This window comes from Vanellus vanellus (assembly GCF_965231255.1).
Source record: "Vanellus vanellus genome assembly, chromosome: 6".
Lineage (NCBI taxonomy): Eukaryota > Metazoa > Chordata > Aves > Charadriiformes > Charadriidae > Vanellus > Vanellus vanellus.
In genome coordinates, this window is record NC_138911.1 from 62,489,711 (window position 1) to 62,501,769 (window position 12,059).

At 37.0% G+C, this 12,059-nt stretch overlaps 1 protein-coding gene across 4 annotated transcripts in view; it reads left to right on the forward strand.

Moving 5' to 3' along the window:
- Positions 1-12,059, forward strand: part of SETD3 (SET domain containing 3, actin N3(tau)-histidine methyltransferase) — a 61,331-nt gene that overhangs the window by 17,890 nt on the left and 31,382 nt on the right. For all 4 annotated transcript variants that reach the window (XM_082485578.1, XM_082485579.1, XM_082485577.1 and 1 more), the window contains 3 exons: positions 6,368-6,477; positions 8,123-8,215; positions 11,454-11,602. In XM_082485578.1, coding sequence (XP_082341704.1) covers positions 6,375-6,477; positions 8,123-8,215; positions 11,454-11,602 — 345 coding nt within the window. In that variant the 5' untranslated portion in view covers positions 6,368-6,374. The remainder of the gene's footprint in view (positions 1-6,367; positions 6,478-8,122; positions 8,216-11,453; positions 11,603-12,059) is intronic.

The following is a 12,059-nucleotide window of genomic DNA, read 5'->3' on the forward strand; positions in this document are numbered from 1 at the left end:
ACTCGTCATTTGCTGGTTAAATATGGGAGAGAGCATTGCTCAACTAAACTGTTTTTTGCCAAGTGTGCGATCAGATTATATGTAGTGTGGTAGTTTTCAGAAATTTTGAAAAAAGTTTCATAATGTATTTTTATATTATATAAAGAATAGTATGCGAATTTTTTTTTTTTATACAAGGCTGCGCCGCTAGATTGGTATTTGGAATATGTTTTCTGGACAACCCTGTATAGCAACAGTTCCTTTCAAATTAAGGCTTTTACTGAACAATACATCTGTCAAATGCATTAGATTTTAAATAGTTATGTCTGTTTCATGTAACTGAGCAGTGAATGGAGATAAGTAATGTAGGAGGTGGAGACCTATCTTTTTGATTGGGAATTAGAAAAAAAAAAGTACAGTTTTGATTAAGATTGATGGTTCCTTAAAGGGAAATACTTCCGTAATAAGATATCTCAAGATACCAGTCTGCTGGTTTTGCTTTTTTGTGTGAGATAGACTTGCTGATTTAATCATCCATGCAGAATATTTTCTGTACAGAAATTCTGATGAGGAAGAAGCAATAGTTTAGACAAGACACATGCATCAAAGGAGAAAGCGAAGATACTTACGGAGTTTATTTCATGTTCATATACTGGTAGCATCCTACTGAAAAAATACATTTCTGATTACAGTGCCATCAATCTAATGAGTTGTGTTCACTGAACTTGTTTTTCCTACGATGTCTTTGCTGCATGTTGTCTGAGCTGTAGGAGCTGATCAAGATCTTGTATTAGCCTTGAATTTCTTACTTGGGTAGAGCAGATTTCAGCTAGAGATTATTTTTTTGCCTCTACAACAATATTCACCTATGATAATAATGCAAATAGTTAGCATTGTTCAAATTTTTATTTTTTCATATTTGGGAAGCTGAAGTTCACAGACTCTAAAATCAGCATTATCTTTAGGCATAACTCTAGGCAATGCTTTTTCTGCAAAAAATAGGTTCTCACTACTAACATGTTTCGTATGGGGAAAAACTCAAAATGTAGTGCTAACCTTGTACTATATTCATACAGCTTCATGTATTGGTACATCATTGTTCTGATTGCATGGTGGCACTTTTTGTGTCTCCATGTACAATACGTGCACAGTTGTCTTTATTGTTTTTTGTTTTTTTTTTTCTCATACCAATGGATGTTTATATTCCAAGCAGATTCTTCTTCTAAATAGAACTTGAAAGAAAAAAAAAAAAAAAAGGGCACAGTATTTTGGTAGTTGTGTATATAGAACGTTTACTTAGACTGCTTTTCCTCAATTTGTTGGTTGATAAAAATATTTTGTTCTTAGAAACAAAGTTAGAACGCAGGAAGTTCCGTTCAAATACACGGAAACACTTCTTTACGGTGAGGGTGACAGAGCACTGGCACAGGCTGTCCAGGGAGGTTGTGGAGTCCCCTTCTCTGGAGATTTTCAAGACCCGCCTGGATGCAGTCCTGAGTAATATGCTCTGGGCAATCCTGCTTTAGCAGGGGAGTTGGACTAGATGATCTCTAGAGGTCCCTTCCAACTCTGAAAATTCCATGATTCCGTGAAATGAGAAACTAAAACCCTGCAAAATAATTTCAGTTGTTCAACTTATTTATCTTAATATTTATGAGCATCTTCATTCATATAAACTATATGTCATCATAATTTGCAACTTGTACGTGGAATGCACTGTGTGAGTGCTTTAATTTTCTGATGATTCTAAAGAGGCAGGGGATTGTGCTTAGAGGGAATGTAGAAAAGCATTTGTGTGAATCAGCACAGAACTGCATTGTTCTTGGCCTGAAGATTTTGGACTCTGTCCCCAAACCTGCTGTTGGATCTGTTACAGATCTGACTTGATTTGTCTTAAGAGCAGAATAAATGTAACAGGATGGCATATGGGAGAGGGGAACACTCAAGTGAATAGGAATAAAGTCTTTGTGAAGGTGGCCTCCTGTACCAACAGCTCTGTTTATCTTCTTACAAGTATGAAAGCATTACTAGGAAAAAGAAAAAAAAGGAAAAGCATATAATGGGTAGACAATGACACTAAACTTTAAGTTCTTTTTTTGTTGGTAATGTTCTTCTATGGCTTTGTCTTACACTATATTATGGCAGGTTGGTGACTTATATTGATCCTATTTCCAATTTGTGCTATTATAAATTCAACATGGATCTCATAATGAGCATTACTTCCTGCTCCATACGAGCTGCAAATCTTGTGTCAAATGCAATTGCTTGTGGTAGAGCAGTGTCTTTCAAGAGTTCAGTGTTCAGGGTTAATTTACAAACTTCAAGGGGTGTGATTACATTGAATTTGTGAGATCTCACCTTACTAACCTGCATATGAGGGCTTATCATGGTAGAAGCTGTATTGGGAAAGTTATGAAAGTCAAGGGGGACTGATAAAATCAAGCAGAGCAGATGGGTTGTTTGAGCCTCTGATATCTGCTAGAGAGCGCTAAAATCGGAGGGAGGGGGGTGTGGAGGTGGGTATGCCCCTGACTTCAGTCTCCAAGTACTTAGGGTTAGTCTTGTTCCTTGCACTGTGTTTAGTGTCAGAAGATGAAAGAATTTGGTTTGTTTGCCTTCCTTTTTGAAAATGTCTTGTAGTTTTGCCTTAGGTTTTTCCCTTTTGATACGAGGTGTTGTCTTTTCAGCCAGTTTTGAGCTCCTTTAATTTTGAGTTAATAAGTTAACACTGTTAACCTTAATTTGCTTCCTGATCCTTCAAAGTTAGCATTTAAAATAAGCCTTGGGCTCGACAGTTTCTTGTTCACTGTAATCTTAACAGAAAATGAAAGCAGCCAGGTTATGCACCTTTCCCATGAGAAGTTTTTTTTTAATGTATAGCATTTGTATTTAAAAGGTCTGCCCTATACAGTTACTTAACATATGGGTTGCAATTGTTTCTGTCTTGGTCAGTGTGGAGAAGCAGCTTTTCAGCTGCTGGTCGATACATTCCAGTATTAATACCAGCTGCCAAAGAACAAAACTTTTTGATAGAGTATGGGATGAAAAATTTCATTTTGGGTAAGCTAGCTACACTGACCAAGGATAAAGGGTCCCTTTTATATATACAGAGTGCTCAGAACACCTGGAATCCAAAGTCCTACTTCTATACCATGATTTTTAGCATTTTTATGGATTTTACTGTGTAGTGTGGGATAACTTAAAGCTGCTATGGCTGAGGTGATCTTGATGATGCAGGGAGTTGTAATCTTTCAGATGTCCAAAGTTACCTGAATGTGTCTGACTTTGCTCTCACTGTGAAGTAACTGGACATAGAATCTTATACTGTATAAGAAGATATTATATACCATATAGACTACGTATGCTGCCCATATAGAGGTGAAAACATCAGTTGCAGTAACACGTAGAATACTAGAAAAATGTAGATGGGAAGGGACGTCTGGAGATTGAGAAGCTCTATTTTCCACTTTAACTTCAAAGTTAAATCAGGTTGCTCAGGGCCTTGCTGAGTCAAATTTTTAAATTCTCCAAGGTTGTTTGGAGATGCAATTAAACTTCCATCCTGTTCCATTGCTCAACCACCCTCATGGTGAGGAGGTTCCTTATAGCTGTTTGGAATTTCCCTTGCAGTATCATGTGACTGTAGCCTGTTAACCTTTTGCTGTGCTTGCCTGAGAAGAATCTGCTTCCACCCTTTGTATAATGCCCTATTGCATAGGTAAAGGCAGTAGTGGGCTTCTTTTCTTCACCAGACTGGACAAACCCAACTCTGTCATGTCTTTCATCTCATGTGTCAGCCCTTTTGCTAATTTAATGGGCTTCCTCTGGACATGCTCCAGCTTGCCAGTACCTCCTGTGCTGCATGACCCAAAACTGTACAGTACTCTAAATGTGGCTTCACCAGTGCCAAGCAGAAGGGAATAATTACTTCCCTTGACCTGCTGTTTATGCTCTTGCTTATGCAGCTCAAACTACAGTTAGTTTTCATCACTTTAAGGGTGGACTGCTGGCTTATGTTCAACTTGCTGTCAGCTAGTCTCCAAGTCCTTTTCTGCAGCCTGTCCAGTCTGCAGTTGTAATGCTGTATAGGGTTTTTTCCTTCCCAAATGCAGGACACTTTACCTTTGTCTTTGTTTAACTTTATAAAGTTTCTGTTGGACACTTCCTCCAGTTTGAGGTCCCTCTTAATGGTGGTCCTGCCCTCCAACATGTTGACTGCTTGCCCTGTTATATATCATCTGTAAATTTGCTGAGGATTCTTTCTGTCCTAGCATCCAAGTCTGATGAAGATGTTGCCCAGTATTGACCACTGAGGAATATTGAGTCTAACCAGTTGGTGGTTAGACTTAGTTATTGACCGCAATTCTTGGAACCTCATGTTCCAAGGAATTTTGTTCACCTCGTATGTCCATGGGTCCTCAGTTTGACAACCAGGATGCTATGGAAGATAGTGTTAAAAGCTGTGCTTAAGTCAAAGCAACTGGCAACTGCTGATTCTCCCTGGTCCTTAGAGCCACTTATTTTTTTCAGAAGGCAGTCAGGTTGGTTGTACGTGGTTGTTTAGAAGTTTGTTGTCTGATCCCAGTCACATTTCTATTAATCGTGCCTGGAAATAGGTTCCCTTTAGGACACTCTCTACGTTTGTACAGCAAATGAGGTGAGACTGACTACTCTCTAGTTTTCTGGATCCTCTATAATTTCCTGCCCTCACCTTGCTTTTCTGTTGGGTTTTGTCTGCTTGTTTTCTGTTGGATTTTGTCTGCTTTGTTGTAGGTTACCCGTTTCCTGTCACAGGCAATGACCAGGACTTTCAAAGATAAATAGCCAGCAGCCTTCCAGTGACATCAGCTAGCTTTCTCACTGCCTTGGGTATTTCCTATCTGGTCCTACGTACTTATGTAGGTACTTAAGACTTACCTAAATAGTCTTTTAACTTGATAGTTCCGCTCCCTCAATCTTTGCTACTAGATGCAGAAACCTGGGAAGCCTGATAGCTTACTAGCCATACTGGTAAAGACCATGCCCATGGTGTTGGGTACCTCAACTTTTTCTGTACCTTTCATCACTAGGTTGCTTCCCGATTTAGCACCTGAATTACACTTTCCCAATCTGTCTTTTGCTGATGGTGTACCTGTAGAAGGGTTTATTCTTGCCTTTCACGTTCCTCTTCAATATCAACTCCAAATAAGTTTTGGCCTCCCTAATTTAGTCTCTTCTGGACCAGATACTGCATCTATATGCTCTTCTGGTTGCCTGTCCCGGCTTATACTTTACATATGTTTCTGTTTCCTTTGAGCTCAGTCAGTGGGGAGTCCCATGTACTGCAACTGGCCCCAACTGGCCTCCTGCTGTGCCTGCTGATTTTTCTTGCATGTCGGGAAGGTTTGTTTTTGTGCTCTGAGGTCCAGGAGGATGACTGGCTGTCATGGTCTCCTTTGTAGCTTCCCCGGGCTTTCTGCTTACCATTCTCTGAGCAAGCCCCGACTCTACTGTTGTGAGTCCAGAGTCTTCAGTCTGCTTCTTTCCCTCCTTTCTTTACTCAAGATCTTACACTACCGTTTCACAATTACTTCATCCAAGGCTGCTGTTGGCTGTCATATGCATGAGCAGTTCTTCCTTATTCATGAGTACCAGGTCTTGTGCAACCCCTCCCATAGAAGCTTGTTCAGCGCTAGCATCAAAAATTGCTCCAAGTGCATGTGAGAAATTCCCTGGATATTTCACACCCTGCTATGCTGCCCTTCCAGTAGATGTTGTATGATTTAAGTCCTCCATGAGAACAAGGGGCTCTGAATATTGGCGAAACCAGCCTAGGATGATGTTCCAGTTATTGTGGTAACTGAAAATAAGTTTTCCTTAACCAGTTGTATTGAACCACAAAAAGCTGCTGCAAAGATACACATATATTTTGATTTTTATTTTGAAATTGAACACTTAGTTTTCTGTTAATTTTGAATTACTGTTTTAGTGCACTCAGTAATTCAGCTGATGTCCGCAGTGCAGCTGATGAGGTGAAATAACCTGGTTTTATATAATATAGATACTTTGGTATCCATAATAGTTATTCATAACTAATGAATTTGCAAGTCATCGGAATGTGGTTTGTTTTTTTTTTTTTTCTCTGTAACATTTGTAGTTTCTAATTACCCTGAGGTAATCAGTGTGCAACTACATGAAATACTGCTTCAGATTGCACTGAATGGCTGTTTTACATTCAGGTCATCCAAATAATACTTGCATGTATATATGTGCCAGAAACAAGTCCTCATCCTCTCTTTTTTTTTTTTTTTTTTTTAAAGTGACTAATAAGAGAAGATATTGTCCATTCATCATTATTGTATTTTGTTTCTTAGTAGTTGGTGACAGTGTGCTTCTTAATCTGTTTTAGTTGGAAGATGGGGAAGAAGAGCCGAGTAAAAACTCAGAAGTCGGGTACAGGAGCCACAGCAACAGTATCTCCAAAGGAAATGTTGAATCTAATTAGTGAGTTATTGCAAAGTAAGTTTCATTTTTATGCCTCTCTGGGAAAAAAGGTGGTGTGCAGGCCACTCAAAAACATTCTCTTGTTGAAGCCAGTGAATTCTAGTCATTTCCTGTAAGTGGCCAAGCCTGCTGTTTCGGCCTGCTTAACATAGCATAGAATGTATCTCATAGTATCTATCTCTGTTACTATAAACTATTATTGGCTTGTTTAAATATGTATGTATTGGACATACTGTATTTCTGGCAGCTTTTGGCTTTACATCTCAACACAAGCATAAACACTGGGTTAGATTAGGTTAAAAAAAACATACTATGGATAACTTGACTTTGACACTTTGTAAAAAACATTTTTCCTGTAAACCTCAAGAATTGCACTATTTCTGTTTATCATTTGAACAGTACTTTGAAGAGATATCAGAGTAGAGAAATTAGCTGTGGAAAGCAGCAATACAACTCAGTTCAACTGCACTGATATTTTTGTTGCTTAAATGAAAAAAAGAATTGTGGCTGTTTGGAAACTTTTTGTAGTGCTTTTTTCTTGTGTGTAGACCAAAGGTTGTTTCACTTGTTGAGGAACTTGGAACTCATCCGTTATTTCTAGTATATATGAAAAGCAGAGCATAGTTTCATACGATGATGCTAAAATACTGTTCACTCTTTCTACTGCCATTAGTAACTGTGCTGAGCTACGCTTTTTGTTGAAATACAAGTCCAAATTTTCATATCCTGGACACATCTAAATATTGCATTAGAAAATCAGAATTTTCCTTTAGCATTGCTCATAAAGAGGAGACAAGGAGTTGGCAGAGCTGTTTGATGCTTATGCTACAATTGGCCTCTGCTTTGCTACCAAAAATAAAACGTAGATCTAATTTTCTAAGCAAAGACACGTATCAGCTGTTCTTGTTGTCAAGCTTTCATATTTTATTCAACGCAAAGATTTTTCAAATCAGTTGAGCAAGGTAATCTTCAGCTGTCCACTTGGATTTATGTGGCTTAGATCAAGAAATCCACACACTGGCATTTAGCATATTGTCAGAGACACTGTGGATATAATCTAAAGCTAAAGCTTGGCCAAGTGTTCCTTTGCTTGTCCTTCCAGTACACATGCATCTATGAAAGCCGTATTGACTAGGCAGGTCAAATGTATGTACCAGCAAATTTCTCAATTACTTAAGGTAAGGTCTGTGCTATTATCATCTGCTTTCATTACAGCAAGAATGATGGCAAGCAGGCTAATGTAAACAGGGTGTTTTGCTTGGATTATTGAAAACAGAGGCTTTTTTTTATTTGTCTTATCTATCTGAGAGGCTATCTACTTAATGATCTGATTGTTTGTTTTTTTCTTCCTGGCTTTTTAAACATTTTATAATTCTTAAAACTGAAAGAATATTAAAAAAAAAAAAAAAAAAAAAAACAAACATTGAAGCAAGTTATACTGTGAAAATTTAAAAAGTATCTAATAATTGCTTGTCAAAGAATGGGATGTTTATAACAATGGAGATTATAGTGTTTACCATGTAAACATGTTTGAAGGACAAGTACTGCTAAGGTTCAGTTACAGTTGCTGTGAAACCATGACCTTTTCTTTGATGTTAAAATATATATGTACACACACTTTATTAAAGAAAAATTTTTAATTTGGCATTTTTATTTTCAGAATGTAGCAGTCCTACCCCAGGTCCTGGTAAGGAATGGGAAGAATACATACAGATTCGTTCACTTGTCGAGAAAATTCGCAAAAAGCAAAAAGGTAAATGTGAAAGACTGTAAGAGAAGGTGGCTCAGAGTATTGATTTGCCTAAAGAATTGTCTATTGACAGCTAAAAGGAATATTTTATTTGTTGTTATTATATCAATATCATGCAATTGTACTATTTTGGGATAAAAATCTTACTTCTCTGACATGCAGTTGCTTTTTACACTTGCAAGTGTTTCTGAAATGTCTTGGTGGGCTTGACTACTGGCATTAACCATTTTAATACTTATAATTCTGAGTGAATATCACAGACAGGTGATCCTGTGATAATTCTGTTCAGTAAGTAGAAAAAAGAGTGAAATTGTCATCTCATCCCATTCTGAAGACTAGAAGTAAAAATTGTTTGAGAATATAGGCCTTTTTGGTTCCTGATGGCATAGTCTGCTCCTCTGCCTCTATAAATCTGAATATTTTGAATTTAGTTTTATAACTATTTTATTTTAACCTGAACACTTACTGGACATGGAAACAGTTTTTGCAATTCAACACCATGACACTAAATTATATATATAAAAAAAAAAGTACAAAATAAATACATCAGCTATCTATCTGCTATAAATCAAACGCGTAATTAAAATAAAGAAATGTTTCTGGTACCACAGTTAATATGGAGTTTTATTGCTAATTTTCCTAAATTTAAGGTATACCTATTTTTCAGATTAGAAAACTTTTCTTCCAGTGCGTTCTGCAACAAATCACTGTTGTGGATACTTTATTTCCATAGTAGCTTTGTTTTTATTTGCAGGTATGCTCTAAAAAATGCTTTTTATGTAATTTTAGTAAAAGTAACCTTTTTTGACTGTTGTATTTTAATGGCAGAGAAATAACAATTCTTTCTTCTCTGATATTTACATGGAGATGGTAAGAAAACCAGAGTGCACTTAAAATGGAGCTTGACTTGAAAAAGCAGAAGACTCTACTTAGAGGCTTGAAATGTCCTTTTCATACCTTTTTGAAATAGTTTTGATTAACACATAAGAATCTTTTGTCATGAAAGGACTTGTAAACCTCTAAACACCAGTTATTGGCAGAGGGCATATGGAAGAATAGATGATACTGTTTGAGTGACTGCATCCTGTAGCTCTGTAGAGGAGAACTTGATTCATTGTTTTGCTGTCCTGTGACTTCTATAGACGTATGGTACATGGCCTGGGTTTTATGGTGCAATACATCTGTTATGGTAAAACATAATTCAGGTTAACAAGAACGGAGTTGGTGTCGGGGTTGGGCTGTACTCTGTCTTCTGTGCCAGCAGCATCGAAACATTCAGGGGGAAAATGGCTGCTAGTGGAAGTGGTAGAAATAGTATAATGGTATTATGTCAATAGAGCATTTTTTTTCCTTGAAAGATGCAAAACCTACTAACGAAAGCACTGTTGACATACAAACAGCTTTTAATGTAACATTTTTACATAAGTTGTGAGCATGAATAGTATGGTGTCTTTCAAAAGTATTTTTAATGGAACATAGTAATTTATACTACACAGTTTTCTAGCTTAATGAAAGCTTTAAACAATTAGCAAAGGAAGTATAAATTGCTCTGGGGAAGTTCTGTACAATTGAATATATATTGCCTAAAGTATCATACTTTGCTTTTCTTGAATGGAACACTGGGTTGCAGAACGTGAACTAAAATTATCTAGATTATAGAAAACTTAATTTTAAAACTGAGTTTACTTTCTAAAATTTTTCCTTGTTTCACTCATTATCAAAATTCTAAATAAAGCTATTTTTTCAATATAGATTTTCATCAGTATAACTATATTTTTTAAATTATAGAAATAAATTGTTCCCCAATAATGCTTGTAATTTAAAGGAGTTGCTCTTCTCTTTAATTTGGAAAAATGTGGGAAGTATTGGACCATATCATGTATGAGGAACAGAGGTAGAATTTCAGAGATGCTTACAGAATGGTTCCAAATACAAGCTGGATATTAAAAGCTACCAGTAGCCTTATACAGCAGTCAGGGTTGGAAATAAAAAGAGCAAACTCCTGGACAGTATAAACATCTATGAAGTTCTGTAGAACCTATGCAACTAGTCTTACTAGGTTTGTGAGGCCCTAGCTCTGAATATATTCCACAGAAAACAGCATCCTGAAGGGAGGATGAAATAAAGGAGAAATACGAGCTTTGTATAAAAAAAAAAAAAAAAAAGCCAAAACACCATGCACCACATTCTCATTACATTAAAAAAAATACTTTATCGATATCAAGTTTTTGTACTGCATCGTCGAAGACTATTGTTTTCGATGATACTTGTGCTTTTATGTTAACTGCAGATTTGATTGGTTCTGGGGCTTGAAATGTGTGATTTGGGGGGCTATTTCAAATACACTAATGCTACTTTCTTAAAATCCTTTTAATCTAAAGATGTATTTATCACCTGTGCTTAACCAAAATGTCTTTGAATGTAAGCAACTTGCTGATGATGTTTTGTCACTCATAAAATGGCCTGAGCATTTCAGGGGTGTTTGGACACTTTTAACATGATCTGACAGTAGAGTTTGGGTTGAAGAGAACACTGAGGCAAGGAGGTAGGAAAGGAGCTGGCTGAGTGTAGCTGGGAACTATAATGCATAGGTTCAAGTCAGATGACAGTAATTGGGAAAGCTGAGGAAATGAATGAGACTTGCGATTTCACTGGTGGACCATGTTCCTGTTGGAGAAGCAAAATGTAAAAATTTGGATGAGCTCTGTGATGTCAGGAGGATGATCGGTCCTTAGTTATTTTAGTAGCTTTTTCCTGTAGCATACGGGTCTAACTGCCTTGCATGTGAGAGAAGGAGCTTGAGATCTGCTTATCAACATTTCCAGTGCTGAATTAATGAAATTGCAACTTGCCTCTCAGATGTAATACAGCCTCGTGGCTGTATTAACGTGTTGTGGTGACTGCATTTATCAAGATTAAGCTGGGAAATATTTTTGCTCAGCTTACTTAAAAGCGGAAGAGGAGGGGAGCTTCATATTTCATCACAGCTCAGTCGACGTGGTTGTTTTTAAGATGACTGGTAGGCCAATTTGGCAGAATATTTAAGTTGATGAAAATTGGGTATGACACTTGTATACTATTGAGTAACACTTAACAAAGACCAGTTCTGACTCAGCTACTTCAAAGCAGAACTGCTGTGGGATAGCAGATAGCTTTTTACATGTGGTTTTATATTGAACTACTTGATCTTTCTAGATCTTCTTATTTTCTGCATTTGTTTTTTGATAAATTGTGTATATAGGTTTGTCTGTTGTCTTTGATGGAAAGAGAGATGACTATTTCCCTGAATTGATAAAGTGGGCAACTGAAAATGGAGCATCCACAGAGGGTTTTGAAATAGCTAACTTTGAAGAGGAGGGGTTTGGTTTGAAAGCAACAAGAGAGATAAAGGTGAGCATGCGAACATTTGACTTGGATTAGAAAATCGTGTTTGGAAGGTAGCTGCAGAGCTCCGAAACACTTACCACCTTCCCTTTCCCCTTTTGACTGCTCATGAAACTGCTGTTCTGAAATGCTCTCAACTCTGCATACTTGAGAAATAAACTTACTGATAAAATTGAGTGTTATTTTTGATGACTACTGGATAGTAGTGTGAATTTTTAATCAGTCTTTTTTTTTTTTTCCCCCTCTGTGTTGCTGATACTGTTTACCTAATCACCAGAGAACTCTACCCCATTGATGTATCCCTCTTCCATGTTTTCTAACTACTTAGTCTCTTATCCTCTTCTTTCACGTCCCTTCTTTTAAAGCACTGGTCTTTTTGCCTCAGAAAGAGGTATTTGCAATACTTATTTTCCAGTGAAAATGAAAAAAACCAAACAAACAAAACAAAAACAAAACAAAAAAA